Here is a 23,930-nt window from a genome sequence, read left to right as displayed (position 1 = left end):
GATCCCCAGCCAGGTAATATTAGCTGTGTAAAAGCACAATTTTGAAGGCTGGGAAAATTCCAACTTCTCAACTTTATGGCCTTAATGGGAATTCTGTTTCTACTGTCAGCACTTAAAATCATGGAATGTAAGAGTTGGAAGGAACTTAGCACAACCTGTCTTATGATGCAGATGAGAAAGCAGGTTAGTGTAGTGAGGTGACCCACCTAAGGAGGAAGGGGACTGAACCTACATCCACTCATAACCTACACCCACTTCAGGAACTCTCACCCTCAGGACTGTCCTCCCTGTTAGTTATACTACTTTCATTCTCTGCCTTCTTCAGTATTTCTACCCCATCTGCTCCTCCCAGGACTTGGAAAAGTTGTTACTATGAGCTGTTAACAACTGTGTCTTTTATTCTGGTCTCATCCCTCTAGATTCCCTTCAACAAAGCTATGCACAAAGACCTGATGTACATTTAGACCTCCAAAGCTTTTGGAATAATTATTTTTCTTAAAAAAAAAGTTAAAGTAAAGCAATCCTTTGTGTGTAGGATTACCAGATTTAGCAAATCAAAGTACAGGATGACCAGTTAAATTTGAATTTCAGATTAACAGCAAACAGATATTGCATGGGAACATAATTACGTATAAAATATAGTTGCGTTGATCTGAAATTCAAATTTAACCAAGAATCTTGTATTTCATCTTGCAACCCTACTCTGATTTCCACCTCACATCATCAGTGAGACAGAGAAACAGCAAGGGGGTTGCTAATACTTTTCTTCGTAGTAAGAGGATGTTTCTAGCTCCTAGAGAACTACTGTGTTCCAGAGTTATGAAACTTCCCTGTGGTCTCACAGGTCACGTCTTCATTTTTTTGGTTAAGTACTGCTGCTTATTAACAAACCACTATAAACAACAGCAACCATTTTACTGTTTCATGATTCCATAGGTTGGCTGGGGTGCAGGTGGGGCTGTTAGGGAGTCCATTTCTGTAGTATTTTCACTTGTGGTCTCGTAGGTAGTGGTAGTTCAAATGGTGTCTGGGTTCAGGGCTTAGTATTTGAGGCCTCAGTTCTTCTTTTTCTCTCTCTCCACGTGGTGTCTAATCCCCTAAGGCCCCCATTCATGTGGCTTTTCTCTCTGTCAGGGGAGGCTGCATTTCTTACACATTGGTTCAAGGCTCCAAGAAAGGAGAGATGGAAGTTGACAGGCTTTCTTAGTGCCTGAGCTCCAAAGTCACTAGGATGCTTTTGCCTCTGCATTCTATAGATCAGCATACTACAAACCCTGCTCCAGGTCAACAGGAGGAAGTGAAAGCACTATCTCTTATGGGAAGAGTGGCATGTGTATATGGGAAGATGGGATTGTTAGGAGCTGTCTTTGGAGACATCCATGGTCTTCAGTGTGAGTTGAGGTAGTTGCTTTGATTTGTTCTCAGTATCCTCACTTGCCTTCCCAAGAACTTAATTTTCCATCCTGATGTTTATGCTTGTGGCAATAATACAGACTAGTTTAAACAACATGAGTCATCTCCACCTCTTCTTGCAAAATTTATTAAGCAGTCTGTTTTGAGCATCCTGTATATACTGTACTTTTTACAGAGGAAGGAGAAAGTCCCTATCCTTACAGTGTTTTTCATTGGAATATTTAATGTTCTTTTCTTGTTCTAGATCTGTGTTTGTTTGCTTGTTTTTAGTAGGAAAAAAACAAGCAAACAAAGCCTGTCTCCCTGCTCATTCATCTTAATTCCTTTGCTTACCCATGGCCTGTCCATTGGCAGCACAGAAACATTTTAGCTCAGAGAATCAATGGACTTCATCTGTGAGGAATGAGATAGATTTCTTCAACATAGCTGGGAAAAAGCAAATTATACATTTTGGGGTAATAACATGAATGTCCTACAGGAGATTTACTGTTTTTTTATTTCAAATAAACAATTTGTCTTTTCTTGCTCTGTGATTTCATTGCTTGTTGCACTAGAGAGCAAAGACAAAAGTCCTTGGCATTGTGTTTCAGAATTTCTATAATTTGGCACCAACTTAATCCTCATAATTTTTCTTCTTTTTTTTTTAGTTTTGCTATAAACTTTATTTTTTTAACATCTTTATTGGATATAATTGCTTTACGATGGTGTCTTAGTTTCTGTTTTATAACAAAGTGAATCAGTTACACATATACATATATCCCGATATCTCCTCCCTCTTGCGTCTCCCTCCCACCTTCCCTGTCCCACCCCTCTAGGTGGTTACAAAGCACAGAGCTGATCTCCCTGTTCTATGTGGCTGCTTCCCACTAGCTGTTTTACATTTCGTAGTATATATAAGTCCATGCCACTCTCTCAGTTCGTCCCAGCTTACCCTTCCCCCTCCCCGTGTCCTCAAGTCCATTCTCTACGTCTGAGTCTTTATTCCTGTTCTATCCCTAGGTTCTTCAGAACCTTATTTTTTTTTTTTTTTAGATCCCATATATATGTGTAAGCATATGGTATTTGTTTTTCTCTTTCTGACTTACTTCACTCTGTATGACAGGTTCTGGGTCCCTCCACCTCGCTACAAATAACTCAATTTCGTTTCTTTTTATGGCTGAGTTATATTCCATTGTATATATGTGCCACATCTTCTTTATCCATTCATCTGTCGATGGACACTTAGGTTGCTTCCATGTCCTGGCTATTGTAAATACAGCTGCAGTGAGCATTGCGGTACATGACTCTTTTTGAATTATGGTTTTCTCAGGGTATATGCCCAGGAGTGGGATTGCTGGGTCATATGGTAGTTCTATTTGTAGTTTTATAAGGAACCTCCATACTGTTCTCCACAGTGGCTGTATCAATTTACATTCCCACCAACAGTGCAAGAGGATTCCCTTTTCTCCATACCCTCTCCAGCATTTATTGTTTCTAGATTTTTTATGATGGCCATTCTGACTGGTGTGAAGTGATACCTCATTGTTGTTTTGCTTTGCATTTCTCTAATGATTAGTGACGTTGAGCATCCTTTCATGTGTTTGTTGGCAATCTGTATATCTTTTTTGGAGAAATGTCTATTTAGGTCTTCTGCCCAGTTTTAGATTGGGTTATTTGATTTTTTGATATTGAGCTGCATGAGCTGCTTGTAAATTTTGAAGATTAATCCTTTGTCAGTTGCTTCATTTGCAAATGTTTTCTCCCATTCTGAGGGTTGTCTTTTTGTCTTGTTTATGATTTTCTTTGCTGTGCAAAAGCTCTTAAGTTTCATTAGGTCCCATTTGTTTATATTTGTTTTTATTTCAATTTCTCTGGGAGGTGGGTCAAAAAGGATCTTGCTGAGATTTATGTCATAGAGTGTTCTTCTTATGTTTTCCTCTAAGAGTTTCATAGTGTCTGGCCTTACAATTAGGTCTTTAATCCATTTTGAGTTTACTTTTGTGAATGATGTTAGGGAGTGTTCTAATTTCATTCTTTTACATGTAGCTGTCCAGTTTTCCTAGCACCACTTATTGAAGAGGCTGTCTTTTCTCCATTCTTTAGTCTTGCCTCCTTTATCAAAAATAAGGTGACCATCTGTGTGTGGGTTTATCTCTGGGCTTCCTGTGCTATTCCATTGATCTATATTTCTGTCTCTGTGCCAGTACCATACTGTCTTGATTACTGTAGGTTTGTAGTATATTCTGAAGTTAGGGAGCCTGATTCTTGCAGCTCCGTATTTCTTTCTCAAGATTGCTTTGGCTATTCGGGATCTTTTGTGTTTCAATACAAATTGTGAAATTTTTTGTCCTAGTTCTGTGAAAAATGCCATTGGTAGTTTGATAGGGATTGCATTGAATCTGTAGATTGCTTTGGGTAGCATAGTCATTTTCACAATATTTATTCTTCCAATCCAAGAGCATGGTATAGCTCTCCATCTGTGTGTATCATCTTTCATTTCTTTCATCAGTGTCTTATAGTTTTGTCTCCATAGGTAGGTTTATTCCTAGGTATTTTATTCTTTTTGTTGCAGAGGTAAATGGGAGTGTTTACTTAATTTCTCTCTCTGATTTTTCATCATTAGTGTATAGGAATGCAAGAGATTTCTGTGCATTAATTTTGTATCCTGTTACTTTACCAAATTCATTGATTAGCTCTAGGAGTTTTCTGGTAGCATCTTTAGGATTCTCTGTGTATAGTATCATGTCATCTGCAAACAGTGACAGCTTTACTTCTTCTTTTCCAATTTGGATTCCTTTCCTTTTCTTCTCTGATTGCTGTGACTAAAACTTCCAAAACTATGTTGAATAATAGTGGTGACAGTGGACAACCTTGTCTTGTTCCTGATCTTAATGGAAATGGTTTCAGTTTTTCACCATTGAGAACGAAGTTGGCTGTGGGTTTGTCATATATGGCCTTTATTATGTTGAGGTATGTTCTCTCTATGCCTATTTTCTGGAGGGTTTTTATCATAAATGGGTGTTGAATTCAGTCAAAAGCTTTTCTGCATCTATTGAGATGATCATATGGTTTTTCTCCTTCCGTTTGTTAATATGGTTTATCACACTTAGTGATTTGTGTAAAGAATCCTTGCATTCCTGGGATAAACCCCACTTGATCATGGTGTATGATCCTTTTAATGTGCTGTTGGATGCTGTTTGCTAGTATCTTGTTGAGGATTTTTGCATCTATGTTCATCAGTGATATTGGCCTGTAGTTTTCTTTGTGACATCTTTGTCTGGTTTTGGTATCAGGGTGATGGTGGCCTCATAGAATGAGTTTGGGAGTGTTCCTCCCTCTGCTATATTTTGGAAGAGTTTGAGAAGGATAGGTGTTAGCTCTTCTCTAAATGATTTTTTTTTTTTTTTTTTTTCCCAGTACACGGGCCTCTCACTGTTGTGGCCTCTCCCGTTGCGGAGCACAGGCTCGGGATGTGCAGGCTTAGAGGCCATGGCTCACGGGCCTAGCCGCTCTGCGGCCTGTGGGATCTTCCCAGACCAGGGCAGGAACCCGTGTCCCCTGCATCGGCAGGCGGACTCTCAACCACTGTGCCACCAGGGAAGCCCTTCTCTAAATGTTTGTTAGGATGCGCCTGTGAAGCCATCTGTTCCTGGGCTTTTGTTTGTTGGAAGATTTTTAATCACAGTATCACTTTCAGTGCTTGTGATTGGTCTGTTCATATTTTCTATTTCTTCCTGGTTCAGTCTCGGCAGGTTGTGCATTTCTAAGAATTTGTCCATTTTTTCCAGGTTGTCCATTTTATTGGCATAGAGTTCCTTGTAGTAATCTCTCATGATCTTTTGTATTTCTGCAGTGTCAGTTGTTACTTCTCCTTTTTCATTTCTAATTCTATTGATTTGAATCTTCTCCCTTTTTTTCTTGATGAGTCTGGCTAATGGTTTATCAATTTTGTTTATCATCTCAAAGAACCAGCTTTTAGTTTTATTGATCTTTGCTATCATTTCCTTCATTTCTTTTTCATTTATTTCGGATCTGATTTTTATGATTTCTTTCCTTCAGCTAACTTTGAGGTTTTTCTGTTCTTTTTTCTCTAATTGCTTTAGGTGCAAGGTTAGGTTGTTTGTTCGAGATGTTTCCTGTTTCTTGAGGTAGGATTGTATTGCTATAAACTTCCCTCTTAGAACTGCTTTTGCTGCATGCTATAGATTTTGGGTCGTCGTGTCTCCATTGTCATTTGTTTCTAGGTATTTTTTAATTTCCTCTTTGATTTCTTCAGTGATCACTTAGTTATTAAGCAGTGTATGTTTAGCCTCCGTGTGTTTGTATTTTTTACAGATCTTTTCCTGTAATTGATATCTAGTCTCATAGCGTTGTGGTCAGAAAAGATACTTGATACAATTTCAATTTTCTTAAATTTACCAAGCCTTGATTTGTGACCCAAGATATGATCTATCCTGGAGAATGTTCCATGAGCACTTGAGAAAAATGTGTATTCTGTTGTTTTTGGATGGAATGTCCTATAAATATCAATTAAGTCCATCTTGTTTAATGTCTCATTTAAAGCTTGTGTTTCCTTATTTATTTTCATTTTGGATGATCTGTCCATGGGTGAAAGTGGGGTGTTAAAGTCCCCTACTATGAATGTGTTACTGTCAATTTTCCCTTTTATGGCTGTTAATATTTGCCTTATGTATTGAGGTGCTCCTATGTTGGGTTCATAAGTATTTACAATTGTTATATCTTCTTCTTGGATCGATCCCTTGATCATTATGTAGTGTCCTTCTTTGTCTCTTCAAATATTCTTTATTTTAAAGTCTATTTAGTCTGATACGAGAATTGCTACTCCAGCTTTCTTCTGGTTTCCATTTGCATGAAATACCTTTTTCCATCCCATTACTTTCAGTCTGTATGTGTCTCTAGGTCTGAAGTGGGTCTCTTGTGGACAGCAAATATATGGGTCTTGTTTTTGTATCCATTCAGTTAATCTGTATCTTTTGGTGGGAGCATTTAGTCCATTTACATTTAAGGTAATTATCGATATGTATGTTCCTATTCCTATTTTTGTAGTTGTTTTGGGTTCGTTATTGTAGGTCTTTTCCTTCTCGTGTGTTCCTTGCCTAGAGAAGTTCCTTTAGCAGTTGTTGTAAAGATGGTTTGGTGGTGCTGAACTCTCTCAGCTTTTGCTTGTCTGTAAAGGTTTTAATTTCTCCATCAAATCTGAATGAGATCCTTGCTGGGTAGAGTAATCTTAGTTGCAGGATTTTCTCCTTCATCACTTTAAATATGTACTGCCACTCCCTTCTGGCTTGCAGAGTTTCTGATGAAAGATCAGCTGTTAACCGTATGGGGATTCCTTTGTGTGTTATTTGTTGTTTTTCCCTTGCTGCTTTTAATATGCTTTCTTTGTACTTAATTTTTGACAGTTTGATTAATATGTGTCTTGGCGTATTTCTCCTTGGATTTATCCTGTATGGGACTTTCTGTGCTTCCTGGACTTGATTAACTATTTCCTTTCCCATATTAGGGAAGTTTTCAACTATAATCTCTTCAAATATTTTCTCAGTCCCTTTCTTTTTCTCTTCTTCTTCTGGAACCCCAAAATTCGAATGTTGGTGCGTTTTATGTTGTCCCAGAGGTCTCTGAGACTGTCCTCAGTTCTTTTCATTTTTTTTTCTTTATCCCGCTCTGCAGTAGTTGTTTCCACTATTTTATCTTCCAGGTCACTTATCCGTTCTTCTGCCTCAGTTATTCTGCTATTGATCCCATCTAGAGTATTTTTCATTTCATTTATTGTGTTGTTCATCATTGTTTGTTTCATCTTTAGTTCTTCTAGGTCCTTGTTAAATGTTTCTTGTATTTATTCTATTTCCAAGATTTTGGATCATCTTTACTATCATTATTCTGAATTCTTTTTCAGGTAGACTGCCTATTTCCTTTTCATTTGTTAGGTCTGGTGGGTTTTTATCTTGCTCCTTCATCTGCTGTGTGTTTTTCTGTCTTCTCATTTTGCTTATCTTACTGTGTTTGGGGTCTCCTTTTTGCAGGCTGCAGGTTCGTAGTTCCCGTTGTTTTTTGTGTCTGTCCCCAGTGGCTAAGGTTGGTTCAGTGGTTTGCATAGGCTTCCTGGTGGAGGGGACTAGTGCCTGTGTTGTGGTGGATGAGGCTGGATCTTGTCTTTCTGGTGGGCAGGTCCGCGTCTGGTGGTGTGTTTTGGGGTGTCTGTGGACTTATTATGATTTTAGGCAGCCTCTTTGCTAATGGGTGGGGTTGTGTTCCTGTCTTGCTAGTTGTTTGGCATAGGATGTCCAGCACTGTAGCTTGCTGGTCGTTGAGTGAAGCTGGGTGCTGGTGTTGAGATGGAGATCTCTGGGAGATTTTTGCCATTTGATATTATGTGGAGCTGGGAGGTCTCTTGTGGACCAGTGTCCTGAAGTTGGCTCTCCCACCTCAGACGCACAGCCCTGACTCCTGGCTGGAGCACCAACAGCCTTTCATCCACATGTCTCAGAATAAAAGGGAGAAAAAGTAGAAAGAAAAAATTAGTAGAAGTAGAAAGAAAGAAGTAAAGAAAGGAGGTAGGGAGGGAGGAAGGAAGGAAGGAGGGAAGGAAAAAAGAAAGAAAGAAGATAAAGTAAAATAAAATAAAGTAAGATAACATATAATAAATTTATTAAAATAAAAAAATAAGAAAAGAGAAAAAAATTCTTTAAAACATAAATGGATAGGAGAAACGGTGGAAGCAAAGCTATACAGACAAATTCTCACACAGAAGCATACACATACTCACAAAAAGAGGAAAAGGGGAAAAAAATCATAAATCTTGCTCTCAAAGTCCAACTCCTCAATTTGGGATGATTTGTTGTCTATTCATGTATTCCACAGATGCAGGGTACATCAAGTTGATTGTGGAGCTTTAATCCGCTGCTTCTGAGGCTGCTGGGAGAGATTTCCCTTTCTCTTCTTTGTTCTCACAGCTCCCAGGGGCTCAGCTTTGGATTTGGCCCCGCCTCTGCGTGTAGGTCGCTGGAGGGCGTCTGTCCTTCGCTCAGACAGGACGGGGTTAAAGGAGCAGCTTATTCGGACTTGACGTTGCACCAGCCTGAGGCGCGCCGTGCGTTCTCTGGGGTAAATTGCCCCTGGATCCCGGGACCCTGGCAGTGGCTGGCTGCACAGGCTCCCCGGAAGCGGGGTGTGGACAGTGACCTGTGCTGGCACACAGGCTTCTTGGTGGTGGCAGCAGCAGCCTTAGCATCTCATGCCCGTCTCTGTGGTCCGTGCTTTTAGCCGCGGCTCACGGCCAGTCTCTGGAGATCCTTTAAGCAGCGCTGTTAATCCCCTCTTCTAGCGCACCAGGAAACAAAGAGGGAAGAAAAAGTCTCTTGCCTCTTCGGCAGGTCCAGACTTTTCCCCGGAATCCCTCCCGGCTAGCCGTGGCGCACTAACCCCCTGCAGGGTGTGTTCACGCCGCCAGCGCCAGTCCTCTCCTGGCGCTCAGACCGAAGCCGAGCCTCAACTCCAGAACCCGCCCGCCCCGGCGGGTGAGCAGACAAGCCTCTCAGGCTGGTGAGTGCTGGTCGGCACCGATCCTCTGTGCGGGAATCTCTCCCCGCTTTTCCCTCTGCACCCCTGTTGCTGCGCTCTCCTCCGCGGCTCCGAAGCTTTCCCCCTCCGCCACCTGCAGTCTCCGCCCGTGAAGGGGCTTCCTAGTGTGTGGAAACTTTTCCTCCTTCACAGCTCTATCCCACTGGTGCCGGCCCCGTCCCTATCCTTTTGTCCCTGTTTATTCTTTTTTGTTTTGCCCTACCCACGTACGTGGGGGGTTTCTTGCCTTTTGGGAGGTCTGAGGTCTTCTGCCACCGTTCAGTAGGTGTTCTGTAGGAGTTGTTCCATGTGTGCATGTATTTCTGGTGTATCTGTGGTGAGGAAGGTGATCTTCGCGTCTTACTCTTCCGCCATCTTCCCGGAAGCTCCCGTCCCTATTCTTTTGTCTCTGTTTTTTTCTTTCGCCCTACCCAGGTACGTGGGGAGTTTCTTGCCTTTTGGGAAGTCTGAGGTCTTCTGCCAGCGTTCAGTAGGTGTTCTGTAGGAGTTGTTCCACGTGTAGATGGTGGAAGGTGATCTCCACGTTTTACTCCTCTGCCATCTTGAAGGTCTCCTGTCAGTCCTCATAATTCTTAACGTTCCTTCTCCTTTCACTTTCTTCCTCAGTTCTTCCTGCTTCACACCAGCACACTAACCTGTTCTCTGGCTAGAGTCTAGTTGCTATTCACCAAATTTCCCACCACTTCCATACTCACTTCCAGATACACATGCGTCTTTGTATATATGGCTTGTTCAATGTGGTGCCTTTCCTATTTCCCTTACTCTCCCTACCCAACCCCTAAGTGACCGAGGAAGTTCAAGACTAACATAAATGCTATTTCTCCCATGAAACCTTTGCCATTTTTATCAGCTGGAGTTATTCTTTTTCTTCCTGGAGCGCTTATAGCATTGGTAGTTGTATTATAGCAGTAATCATATACTGCTTGTCTTTTTCTTCTCTAGTGGATTTTTCTTCACACTGGATTTTAAATCCTTAAAATGATAGTTATGACAACATCTCTCATTTAGCAAATGTTTTCTACCCACTGTAGTCCTTACATTATTGATTTTTATCCCTGGAGCAAGAAATAATACCATGACTATCTGAACCTCTCAGGTGAGTCAATTTACTGAACATTACCCAGCTAACTGGTAGAGCCAAGGTTTCAGCACAGGTCCATCCATCTAAACCCAGCCCAAATTTGTAACCACTATGCCAGGGGCCAGGGATAATGACCTATTCACCTTCAGAACTTCTAGTGTGTAATACACTGATTTTACTATTATAAGTTTTTTTCTTCCTTATTATTTATTTTACATGTTTTCAGAATCTCAATTTTCTTGTTCCTTTAATCTCTTTTCTCATTTATTTGAGAACTGCACGCATATTAAAATTCTTAATAAGGAAGATTTTAAACCTTCTTTACTTCATTACAAAATTCAAACAATCAAATATATTCCATTTCTACTGAATTATGCAGAGTGAAACAGATATTTGATTTCACTAAAGGCAGGTTAAAATTTTTATATATATTGAGAAATAATTGTCTATTTCATAAAGGCCATAATTAAGACTTAAGGTATGTCAAATAAAATAGGATTCTGGTGAAAACAAACAAAGAAACACAACAATTTGGTTGATTCTTTAGCTGCTGAGTTGCTGAATTGCTGTACTCAGCTCTTTTCCATGTTGGTAGTACCAGTGCCACACTCAGAAAAATGTGTTTAGGTTCTTGTACCTCCTTCTCCTCATTCTTGTCATCAAATAATATTAAGTATCCATAAGATACACATCTCATTAAATGGACACAGTAGGTGTATGCTGAATTAATTATTAGGTGATTTAGTTCCTATTAGTTAATTGAGTTTTGAAAGTCATATTTTGCTCTTTGACTTAAAATTAAAATGGCATTAATAATACACAAATATAAGTTTTATACTTCCCTGAGGGTGATTCTTTTCTAAAACACTTTCTCTTCTTTCCATTCCTCTTTCACACACAGTTTCATTTTTTCTATTCCCTTATTTGGTGGGGGTTAGAGGGTGGGCAGGTCTTTCTTACAGTTTGCACATACAGCCGTCACTTTTGGAATTCCACTGTAGAGAAATATTTTATCTGAGATCCCAAACCACTTTCATCAGTGGTAATGTACAATTGAAATGAAAAAAATTCCATATGAATATGTCAGAACATATAAAGGAAATTACTTAGCATGGCATTCGGGGTCTTCCGTATTTTGTCCCTATGTTCATTTATGGTCTGATCTCTTATTTCCTCTTTCATGGTCAGCCATAATACAGGAGATAGCAGAATTAAACCCAGTGGTGTGCAAAGCAGAAGTGGCAAAGTGTGATCACCAATGGGTAGTTTATGTAAGACATCAGAGCCTATTACTTGCTACGCGAACAAACAGCACTAACACCAGATAAATGTGTCTATATTGGATTCCCCTGAAAGCAGATCCTGAGACTGGGGCCTTTATTCAGGTTATTTATTTGAGAGGCACTTCCAAGAAGCAAGTGTAAAAGAATATCAAGCATAAGAGAACAGGCAGAGAAGGAGGAAAGGATACGCGATTGAGGTCATCACTATAGGCAACAGTTGCTTAAGGACCTCTGAGAAGTGACAGAATGCCTCCCAGAATTGTCTGACCAATAGATGGAAGCTGGGAATTTTATCCAGTAGCTCCCGTACCCATTGGTTGAGGGTTGCTCCCAGTAGTATTGACTCTCTAGAACTTTGAGGCTGTTTGTGCTTGAGCTGAGAATCTCACAGAGACTTGGAGCAGGCCCTGAGAAAGAATAACAAAAAGAAGCATGGAATGCACTCGAGGTGGGATGTCTTTGGAGGATGTGGAACTGTCCCCACCCCCCAGCAACACTTGAAATCAGAGACTGGTCCAGTGGATGAGATGTAAAGTACCAAAGGCCTCTAATGTAGCCTATAATCATAGCTATGAATGTAATGGTAAATGATCAGGAATCAGTAAGAGAGAGAATCTTGTGAGAAAACTGTGGGTTGGTTGCATTGATTGTGCTGTTTGTTTGCATGGGTTGAAGATGCTTTCAAAGGGAAGGATATTTCCGTGCCTGCTGATGGTTTGCTATCTCTTAAGCGTATCACTCATGTCTAGCACAAGTCACCAATTTCTGGCCATTTCCTTCTGTCATCTTTTAATCTTTTTGTCTGAATTTTGTTCTTTTACCTGAAATACCGTTCACTATTTCCATTGTGCCTAATGAGACTCTATTTCAATCTTTTCTCTACCACCACATTCCAGTCACACTAGATACTTGTGATTCTGGAGGATTGTAAGGGGATCATGTGTTTCCAACCTGACATTTTTCACAATACCTAGCTCTCGGTAGAAATATAAGGAAATGGTGTTCAGAAATACTTGTGGAATTGAATGAAATCAAATACACAGAAAAGAAGATTCAACACATCCATAATGTGGGTGTTATAATTGTGTTTGGTAGGATAGGTTCATTTGAAGAGCATTGATACAGAGGTTTATTTGAAAGTTTCCCTTTCAGCTGTTGGGTCATTTCCTCTCTTTGTTTCTTGGCCATCATCTCAGCCTCTTTTTAGGTCCTACTCTCCATCTGCATGACTACCATAAGTGGTAATATTTTTTAAGATTTTATTCTTGGACATCTCACTATGCATCTTCCTCTATATGATTCTCTTCACCTCCTTGGCTTGAATTACCTCCCATGTGTATGCTGGCTTTCAGCCACGTATCTCTAGTGTAAATCTCCTCTTAGCCTCCCTTCTATATGTCCTGGTTACAAATGAAGGAAGAAAAGGATAAAGGGGAGGGATGGTCATTGGCAACAGCTCCCCTTCTGAGAGATTTCTTCTACTTTTCTCTCATGTACGTGGAACTAACACAACTTGCATTTCCCAGCGCAACTCCTAACTTATGATCTCTTGCCTGACTTCCCTGGTCCACTCTTTATGGACATCAAACAGTTCATTCACTCAAGGTCTACCCCTTGCCTTGTAAACACTTAGCACTCTACACCCTGTCCAAGTAAATGCTCAGTAAATGTTAATTAGTTGCCATTAGTGATTTGCTGTTCTGCATGCTAAGCAGAATCTTTCCTTGGGGATCTTCCTACTGCCTTTGTGAAATTGTTGATAGCCATAAAAATTTCACAGTTCTTCTGAGAAAGCTCCACTGTCTTAGACAAAGGTATTTTTCTCCCCCAAATCTATAATTATTATGGATTTATTATCCTACAATTGTTATAGGAAGAGAGACAGTGCTTTTTTTTTCATGTAGCTACATCATTTAACCCCTTGAAAATATATTAATTCTAATGTAATCCAAAACTAGAGTAAGTGTCTGCTGGTTTTAAAAAATATTCTAAAATATAATTTTCACAGAAGGCAAGTTACAAATTCCCTGTCTGATAGCTAGTCATATCTTTATTACAGAGATTATTAAACTGAGGGAGTTGACCAAAAACTTTGGAGCCATTCATAATCACTGACATTGTTAATGAAACATTTCAGGATATTGTGATCTTTAAGGACTCAATATTATATAAATACAATGCATTAATTTTCCAACTCAGTTTTAAATTGCATAAAATATCTGCTGAGTAGAGTAATTGCCTGATTGTCATTTATAAGCTTACACATAATCTAATTTAAAAGAACTAATTGTAGTAGAATGTTATACTTGTTTAATAACTTAAGGTGTGAGGGCAAGAACAGTTAATGCAAATGGAGAAAATTGGACATCAAACTCATTTTCTATTCTCCTTGCTCTATTAATCTGTTACCCACTGGCATAATCAGTGATCTAACTTGGTTTAATTACCATGAAGTCTACAATTCAGCTAATCAAAATTTATCATGAGTTCTTCCAACAAAATAGAAAACATTTTATAATTTTGTAATTATGAAAATGATGTACAATGTTGTTTGTACACATGCATAAACATTACAATAGTGCAATTTCTTTGAGGGAAAAGTACAGTACTATCACTTTTAATCTGACCTCTGGGCTAAGTACAATTTAAGAAAAAGATAGTCATTTTTGAGAGCAAGAGAGCTATTGCTCGATGATTTTTTCTCTTGGATATTTAGCTTGCTTTAGCATTGTAAGTGACATTCATACAGTCTTAAATATGATTTTAGAGACTGTGCAAAAATACATATAAAAGAAATTTTGTAATTACTGAGATTGTAAAAATAGGAAATAACAAGAACTACTTCTTGGAAAAAAAAAAAAACTGAATTTTTTATTTCTCCTCAGCTCCGTAAGGCTATTATAGATCATGTGTCAGACTCCTTTTTGGATACGACAGTCCCACTTTTGGTTCTCATTGAAGCTGCCAAGAATGGCCGGGAAAAGGAAATAAAAGAATATGCTGCAATATTTCGTGAACACACCAGCAGGCTTGTAGAGGTGAGTGTGCTAGAACTGTAACTACTCTAAATCCAGGAGAATAGGGCTCATTCTGCATTTATAGCTGAATTGGATTCAAATAAAAACTTTTGTCCGCTTATAGCAAATGAAGCAGAGTTGGGCCAAAGTACTATGAAGGTATGTATGTCAAATTGTATAAACTATCCCCCAATGGCTTGGAAAAGGAGCAAGTTATTTAGAAAGAATTATGAAAATATGATCGATATATTTTCTTAATGTGTATTTTTTTCAGAGCTACACACACACATACACAAACCTGGTTAAACACAGGTTTTATCCTTACAAATACTTTCTTCCTATTCTAACTTAAAAGTATTAGATGCTTTCTCTCATGCCACTTTATTGTTTCTCTCCCATCTTTTCATGGTTGTTACTCCTTCAGCCTTTCAAATCATATTCAACTATGAAACATGACTATAGGACATGAATGTAGGGTATACAGGGATAGAGAAACACAGAATAATTAAGTAGGGATAGTGGATTTGTCCATGTCCCGGTAGAGGCAAGAGGAGATGAGAAAACTGTAATTTTCTCCTGCTTGGAAACTGGAAACATGGAAATGCCCCATGATTTGGGGGGCAGGGGGGCATATTGCTGAAGGAGCTATGAAGTGCTGGGCTATTCCTAGAAGACAGGTAGTGGAATTTACTGTCTTATGGACATCAATAATACAACCACGGTATAAGAGAAAGCCTGAATGGAAGAATTCCTAACCCCAGTAAAGTGACAGTACTCGCAAGTCCAGGAGTACTGGAAGGAAGGGGAAAATGTGGTTGACCAGATCCTTGTACTAGAGCGATACACTGCTGGTACCCATCAGTGTGACTCTATCAGTTGTTTATGGCTTGTGTCAGTACTCATTGTCAGTGCTATGTGCTATGGTGATTATTAAATGTTCTATGCCTGTGCTATGCTGATTATTAAATGTTTTGACTGCCACACCTTCCTTATATAGGCCATGAATTCTGTGATGAAATATGTGTTTGGGGGCCCAAATTGCTTGTAAAACTTGTGTTAGAAATAGTCCCCACTTGAATTAGAAATGTTGTATAGTAAACGTTCTATACGATGTTTACTAAAGTAGAGGACTTTTCCAACATCTTTAATGTGGATCAACTGGGAAGGAAGTTTCTGAAGTAGCTAGCACTTCCGCTGGGTCCCAGCCTTCACATCTAGAAAATAAGAGTGGATAGATAGATGGTTACTAAGATATAATTTCAGCCCTGAAACTGCCCCACCTACGACTTTGAAATCTTTGAACTTGCCAAGAACTCTGTGAGACAGGGCAGCTGATGTAATTCCCATTGGCCTTATGTGGAAATAAAAATACAAAACCTAAAACAAGCTAATGAGAGTCAAAGCTGATTTCCAGGTTTACCGTGTTTAAATAATTAATTCAGCTATTTATTACTTGTTTTATTTATTCCTTCCTGTACTCATTCCTCAAATATTTACTAACTATTCCCAAAGGAAAATGTTAAAAGTTAAAAGAGAGCAGAACAGAGGAGCAGGTCATTAAAGGCACTTAACTAAGTGTGGCTCCTAAATATCATAAATCTTTTGTCTAGAAATGTGTATTCTAAGCTGAAGGAACACCAAATTATGAAAATAACTTTTTTGGTGAAATATTCTGAAAGTAAAAGTTGGTTTGTGCTAATAACGTTGGATCCTTATTCCTATTTTTCAGTTTAGTTTCTAATGAAACATAAATCTCATGAGGTGCTCAATAAAGGATTCCTTGATCCCACGATTTTGGGGAAAAAGTTCTATTTCTCCTCTTGGAGATTTTACGTATCTGAAAAATCCAGATATAAAGAATTCTCTTTAAGTCAGAATTTCCTCAAATCAATTTATCTAAAGTTCTCTTTCTTTCATGATGCTTATTAGTAAGGCACTGCCTTCCAGAATCACTTGAGAATACTACCTTATTTTATTATCAAATGACAGTTTATTGCTATGTAGATAGAGCTCTAAGAATCTATTTTAAATGTTTAAGGATTTTGAAAATTCTGTAGTTCATGTGAATATGAAACAATAACAGATTTTGGAATTTTGAGCTACTAGGGGACTGAGAATGGGTCTTATTTAACTCTTGGTTCCCTTAACACATTATAATGAGATTATGCTGGCTTTGGAGTCTTCCAGTTCTCACTCTGATATTACTCAGAAACTTGTCTTCAGTTCCAGTAAGCTTTTACTAGTTAACAAACCATCCCCAAACTTAGTGCTTAGAATAATCATTTATTATTCTCTTACTGATCTGCAGGTTGACTGAGCAGAGCTGGGCAGTTCTCATGTAGGGTCTCTTTCATGTGCTGGTTGTCAAATACTGGCTGGGGATGGAACCCTTCAAAGGTTTGATTTGGCTAGACAAGCAAGATGGTACATTCACATGATTGAAAGTGCATGCTAGCTGTCAGCTGGGAGCTTAGCTGTGATTGTCAACTGGAGCACCAGCCAACAAATACATGGCCTTTCCATGTGGCTTCAGCTTCTCAGAGCGTAGTTTCTGAGTTCTGAGATGAGAAGTCCCAAGAGCAAGCCAGAAACAGGAAGTAGAGCTGACATTCTCTTAAGGCCTGGGCCCAGCAATTGGCAGAGTACAGCTTCTGCTGTACTTTATTGATCAAAGCAACCACTGAGCCTGCCCAAACACAAGGAGAGAAGAGGCAGCAGGAGACTCCACGTCTCACTGGAAGGAGCAGCAGAGTGTTTGTGGCCACCTTTAATTTACACGTCTCTTCTTAGGGCTTCATTTGCTTTAGCTGTAAAGTGAAGGTTAAACAAGATAATGTCTAAGGTCACTACCAGTTTCTAAAATTTTAAGATCTGAGAAATACTTGTTACAGTTGAAAGACTCCTAGCTCTCTAAGAGATATAGACATAGGAGAAAATGAAAATGGTTTTTAAGTATACTGCTCAAACACTAGGTTGTTTATATATATCAAGAAGGAAAAAAAAGAAGGCTGCATTTATGTCCCAGGAAAATTCTTTTTTTAATTAATTAATTAATTTATTTTTTTACATCTTTATTGGGGTATAATTGCTTTACAATGGTGTGTTAGTTTCTGCTTTATAACAAAGTGAATCAGTTATACATATACATATGTTCCCATATGTCTTCCCTCTTGCGTCTCCCTCCCTCCCACTCTCCCTATCCCTCCCCTCCAGGCTAGGAAAATTCTTTTTTGAAAGGAGCTGTCTAACCAAAGCAAGAGAGAAAATCATCATTAATTTACTACAAACATTGAGATAGAAGTGTCTGGGGCAGAGTCTGAGGAAATAAGAGAACTAAAATATATCAGTTTCAGAGGACGTTGTGAGTTCACTTTGTATGGATTGGTTACCAGTGTTCCACGTCCCTTTTCCTAACCATCCCCCTACACAGACAAGCACATATACCCATCTTATTCCCAAGCTGGGTTATTTGACATAGCAGCGCAGATTCGATACTAAATGACTTCAAGAAAAAGCTATTTTCAATGTGTTTGGGTTTTGATACCTCAACTATGTTTGTCAGAGAAATTTAAAATCTAAAAGTGAACTTGTTGAAGTAAGACATAAGTGGGAAAAAAAAAAGTCTATTTTTAAAGAATTCCTATCAGATCTTTGAAGAAAAAGTCCATGCTGTTAAAGGAATGCTTTAGATAATGGTTAACTTGTAACTTTTACGAAAGGGATAGTAAAAAGTCGAACTGAACACAAAGCAAAATCACAAAGCCTTAAGAAATTCTGTGAGTAATAATTAGAAAACAAAAAGGATTTGGAGTATTGGTGAAAGAAATGAGAATGAGGAAAAAAGTGGCCAATAAATCGGGCCTGAACATTCCCATTCTCTAGTGAAGTCATGTCTATTTTATTACCATGTAGTAAGTTTAACATAAAGTGACCATGGGTGAAATGATGGTTATAAAACCCTGGGCAGTACCAATAACTGGAGAACTTACATCCTTGTGGCTAATTTTATTTTACTTATGTTGAATTAAGTAACTGTTATGCAAAGCTTTTCCTACTTTGAACATCCAAGTTAGTCTGTGTTTTTGGATCCACCAAGGCACAGTAAGAATGAGACGCAGGAGTCGAGGTTGGCCTTTTAAAAATTAAGCTCACATAGTGATTAGCAATTAATGACAATTAGCAATTAATGTGCTTATTGAATTGTGCTCCCCAGTACTTTGATGTTGCACTGATGGTGTCTTAGGGCACCGTTAACTCTACTGGTTTCCACCAATAATATCTATTAAACAAGAAGTTTAAAATATTAATTTTATCTTAAAAAGAAAAACATTCAGTAATTCTAGAGGGTAAGGATTTTATTTTTTATCGCTTTAAGCTTCCTCTCATAGCAAAGTCTATAAGCTAGTTCTCAATAGATCTGTCTTAAATGAAGAAACACATTCATAACACTCGCTCAGTTTTCTTCCTCTCTAAAAAGTTGACTCTGAGGATTCCAGTAACTGGACTTGACATATATGCCTGATCCCAATTATTTGAGTACCTCCCTACTCTGTTGTACAAAGATACTTTAAAATAATACTACACAATGATACTAGCAAATGGCTTTGCCATTAGTTATCAAAAGCAGACAGACACTATAAACCCTGCTCTAGATCTCCTTCAGAAGGAGTTTGTGACAATTTGATAACATCTTTAAAGAACTTTGCCCACTTCAGAGATAAAGTTTGTAGCTTTAATGTGGTAATGTAACTATTATTCAGAAGAATGCCATTATATATTCAATAAAGACATTGTTTTTATAATGGCTATTAAATATTTCTCTAAAATTAATTTTTAAAAACCCCACTATTATTTCTGAATCATATTACAATTTGTTCTCAGCAAGTCAATTCATGTTGAACACTACAGTTGCTACCAATTAAATGATAAAATCTCCTGTTTGTTCCATGGATTTTATCATATTAATTATTATTAAGCCTGCCAGTGTTAATGATCAAGACCTGGAAATTTCCTGTGAATTAGTGAAGTTTCTGTATGTGAAAAGCCAGCTTTGTCAGTGCTTTGACTTATTCATCAAAAATTCATCTGTCTTTATGTACCTTATTTTAGTAAGTTTCATGGGAGCCTTTCATCAAAAAGGAAAAAGTGGGTGGACATTTAATTATAATACTTCCCTCCAACCTACAAAGCTGATTGTTCCCACTCACAAAATGGCAAGCCAGATTTAGCAAAGCCCCAGTGCCAAGAAAGAAGACTTTAGAGGGGGACTCTTGCTGTTTGCAAGAAGTGCTCATTGCTATCAGCTCTACTAATATCGTTGCGTTTTGACAGAATGCTGTTCAAATGTCACGCATTGCTTTAATTGATCATCTGTTATCAAATAAGGATGTTTGGTTATAAATAAATCAAGCTTTTAGAGACCCATCCCATTCTTCCTTCTTTCTCGTCCTCGACAAGAAAAAAAAAAATGGAAAAAAAAAAAGAACAAACCCATATTTACGCTTGTACACAAACCAACAACTGTTCTACACAAACCAACAACTGTTCTCAGTGAGCATCTTGGCAGCTCTCCTCTTTTGCTGGGGAAAGGATATTATAGCTAAGTCAGAAATGGTTTTGCTTATATAAAATAGAGCACACAGGTGTGACTGCCCACTCCCTGGATTAGAAACTGCTCAGCATTTTAATCTTCTTTTAGTTAAAAGCCATGATGAACATGATTCTTCAAAGCCTAGCATGAAAGCACAGGAAGTGACCTTTCCATGTTTTAGAGGTTTCTTTATAAATTTTCTATTCATGGTCTTTGGAATACAGGGAAAGTTCAGTGATACAATTATAGACAAGTCAGAGACTTTCCATAGTCAAGTGTAGTTTATTTTTGAATGGAATATTAGTGTTTTGGAATTAAGAGAAAGAAAACTATATGGGATTAGAGTAGTTTGGAAATTCAGCATGAAGTAAGCAATATTTACATTAAACCTTAAAAACTAGGCAGGACTTGGATATGAAAAACTAGAACTCCAAGTGGAGATAACAGCATGAATAAAGAATAAAATGAAATCTAGATTTAAACTGGCTGGAGCATGAAGTGGGATAGCAGTACTTGATGAAGAGCCTTGAATATTTGAATGCTAGGGTAAAGAAGTTAGATTTCATCTTATAGAACTGGATCCAGTAATGGATTTGGAAAGCAGCAGTTGCTTCTCAGGAGGGAAGGATCTCAAGGGAAGTCATATTGTGTGGTGGCTATTTTGCATCAGAACATAAAAATTTCTAACCCCCCCAAGTTGATTCGAATCTCATGAACATAAGCTGGCATTTAAAAATGACTGGATTTAAAACCTATTTATTATCCTACAATAAATGGAGAGAAGAAAACTAGTTTTAATAATGAAATTGAAGCAGAAAACAAGTGTCCCAGGACTTAATGGCACTAGATTGATGTTATACAATAGAAATAGAAGGCAGGCCACATATATAATTTTAAATTTTCTAGTAGCCATACTAAAAAGTAAAAATGAACAGGTGAACTAATTTTAATATGTTTTATTTAATCCAGTATACTCCAAATATTATCATTTTGACATGTAATCAATATAAAAACTATTAATGAGATGTCTTACATTTTTTGGTACTAAGTCTTAGAAATCTGGTATAGATTTTATACTTACAGCCTATTTTAATCTAGACTAGCCACATTTTAAGGGCATAATAGCCGTAAGTGGCTCATGGCTCTGTTTTAGATAGTGCAGTTCTAGACAGGTGATTGGCAAGATGAGGACAAGAGTGTATTCATTCATTCATACAGTCATTCATTTAACAAACATGTCTTCAGTGCCTACCATGTGCCATGTACTGTGCTGGACTCTGGGACTCTAGAGCCTTTGTTTTTGTTTCTCTGGCCTGATATACAGTAAGCACGACATTCAATAAATCATTGGTGAATGAATTAGTATAAGAAATGAAGTAGAATGTCCGTTAATCCTATAGGAGATCTTAAAAATGGTAACACTGTGACTTACTGAGTAAAGTGTGAAATATGGAGACTTTCTTGATGCTCTTGGGAAAGTGACTTAGTGTCTCTTGTATCTGTCCTGTAAAAGGCATACTCCATTGTAAAGTGAAGATAACAGTAAGATTAGGTTGACACATTAAAATACCAAGTGCCACGTGATGTGGACATCATTGTTCGGTGAACATTACTCTTCTTCCCTTTCCTCTATTTAACATGTGTTCTTTTTTTTTTTTTCAATCTGGAAAGAGGTTACTTGAATCTCCAATACCCCTGATAAGCAATGAAAATTTCCTCTTAAAAAATTCATTTTAGGGCCTCCCTGGTGGCGCAGTGGTTGAGAGTCCGCCTGCCGATGCAGGGCACATGGGTTCGTGCCCCGGTCCAGGAAGATCCCACATGCCGCGGAGCAGCTGGGCCCGTGAGCCATGGCCGCTGAGCCTGCGCGTCCGGAGCCTGTGCTTCACAATGGGAGAGGCCGTAACAGTGAGAGGCCCACGTACCGAAAAAAAAAAAAAAAATTTATTTTATAAGATGATGTCAAATATACTGTAGTTGTTGGACCTTTGTATGCAACTTCCAAATACAGATAAAAGTGTTTTTCAGGAACATTAACAGGCAATAAAACGGCACGTGCAAAAAAATCTCCTGCTGAAATTGTGTACCCAACATTTTGATATGTAATTAATTCACGTGTAAAACTTCTCTGAAACTGAAAACTTCCCCATATTACACTTCATGATGGTATTTGGCCAAAAGTTAACAAGCAAACATGCTGACAGTTACTGATGAATAATCCCAGGCCTAGAAGCCAAACTTTTTTTTAAATCACCAGTCTGATTATGCAAGTTGGAGCTAATCTATTCCTTTTAATCAATTCACTGTTTCACTCAATTAAAAACAAAAATAGCGAGTCCCTGCAATGTGATCTATACAGCTCATTTATGCAGAGCCCTACTGTTGAGAATTGGTTTCATTTTTGTCTTTTGTGTCTTAAAACATATGAGTTCTACTCCCCTGCTTAGGTGACTTTAGCAAATTACTCAGCCTCTATGGAATTCAATTTAATGATCTGTAAATGGAAAGTAAAAGATTAAATAATCTCTCTTCCTGACATTCAAAATTCTAGAAACTGAAGAGAAGAGTTCTTTTATTTGTTTTATATGTGTAGATAACTTGGGTGAAGGAGGCTGGTTAAATAAAAGTATTGGAAGAGTGGTTATTTTATGGATTTCATAGCATAAAAGTAACTTTTTTTTAGTAATAAGAGAAAAAGAAGGGAAGAAAATATAGGAAAATATATAAAAGATTTAGTAATCTGTACCAGCATCATACAAAGAGCTTTATACTCATTACCTCATATCATCAATGCTCACAATGTGATTGAGAAAAATATTTTTATTACCATTTTGCTGATAAGGAAACCCTGGCTGAGAGAAATGAAGCAACTAGCCTAATGTCACACATCTAATAAATGACAGAGTAGGGAATCAACTTGTTTCTATCAGTGGCAGAAATTAAAGGAATAGAGGAAGCCCAATAAATCTAAAAATGGAAAGTGAGCCCAAGTTTTACTTGTTTCATTCCATGATGGAGAGAGGAAAAACCTTTCTGAATGCTTTTAGACAAGAGACCTGCTATTAAGTGGATCAAGCTGCAAAAGTTCCAAGAGTGGATTTCATTTTTTTCTAAAAATCTCTGATCTTATTCTACCGTCCTTAGCTAGAGAAGCAGAAAGTCAGAAGCACACATGTATGCCCTTGAAATCCTTCTGCATTCGGTCATTCTTCGTAACTCTTGGGTAACTGCATAGCTAATGCTTAGTGGTTAGTCCAGGATGTACGACCTAAGTGAGATCAGGCATCATCTTCTGATGAAATAGTACAAGGAGTCCATTTTTAAGGTGATTGTTTGGAACTTGAAATATATTTTGCCTTATAATCAGTGTTATTTATCCTATTTAGCTCCCTTAGTTAGTCCACAAAGGCCTATTAAATTCAGAATTGCAGAGCATTTTATTAGAAGTATTCTTCCTAACCTAAAATGCATTTAAGGGTTCCCCTTCACTCATCCCCTTTATAACCTTGTGTGCAGAGCATCCCTAAGGTAGGGGCAGAAAATTCAAATGTTTACAGCAGGGGACAGACAAGTAATGAATGTAAACCCTCCGTAGATGGGCCTCTGATGAAATGGAGAACATAAACTGAGTTTAAAGGATTGACCTCAACTTATCTTTTTTTTTTTTTTGTGGTACATGGACCTGTCACTGTTGTGGCCTCTCCCGTTGCGTAGCACAGGCTCCGGACGCGCAGGCTCAGTGGCCATGGCTCATGGGCCTAGCCACTCCGCGGCATGTGGGATCTTCCCAGACCGGGGCACGAACCTGTGTCCCCTGCATCGGCAGGCGGACTCCCAACCACTGCGCCACCAGGGAAGCCCCCTCAAATTATCTTTGGTCAGTTATTGCTGTGTATGAAAGCAGGCCCTGTGTTCTCAGGCATTACAATTTCTTAAAAGAACTCATAAATATAGATTTCAATGTA

The 23,930-nt window shown here is 38.3% G+C and overlaps 1 protein-coding gene across 2 annotated transcripts in view; it reads left to right on the top strand.

Annotated features, from left to right (window-relative positions):
• The window catches only part of CTNNA3 (catenin alpha 3), a 1,596,010-nt gene that overhangs the window by 854,187 nt on the left and 717,893 nt on the right, over positions 1-23,930 (top strand). For both annotated transcript variants that reach the window (XM_029245645.1, XM_029245646.1), the window contains exon 9: positions 14,244-14,396. In XM_029245645.1, coding sequence (XP_029101478.1) covers positions 14,244-14,396 — 153 coding nt within the window. The remainder of the gene's footprint in view (positions 1-14,243; positions 14,397-23,930) is intronic.

This window comes from Monodon monoceros, unplaced genomic scaffold, assembly GCF_005190385.1.
Source record: "Monodon monoceros isolate NGI ecotype Baffin Bay Population unplaced genomic scaffold, NGI_Narwhal_1 Super_Scaffold_4, whole genome shotgun sequence".
Lineage (NCBI taxonomy): Eukaryota > Metazoa > Chordata > Mammalia > Artiodactyla > Monodontidae > Monodon > Monodon monoceros.
Note: the sequence above shows the minus strand (reverse complement) of the source record. Positions and strands in the feature narration are given on the sequence as shown.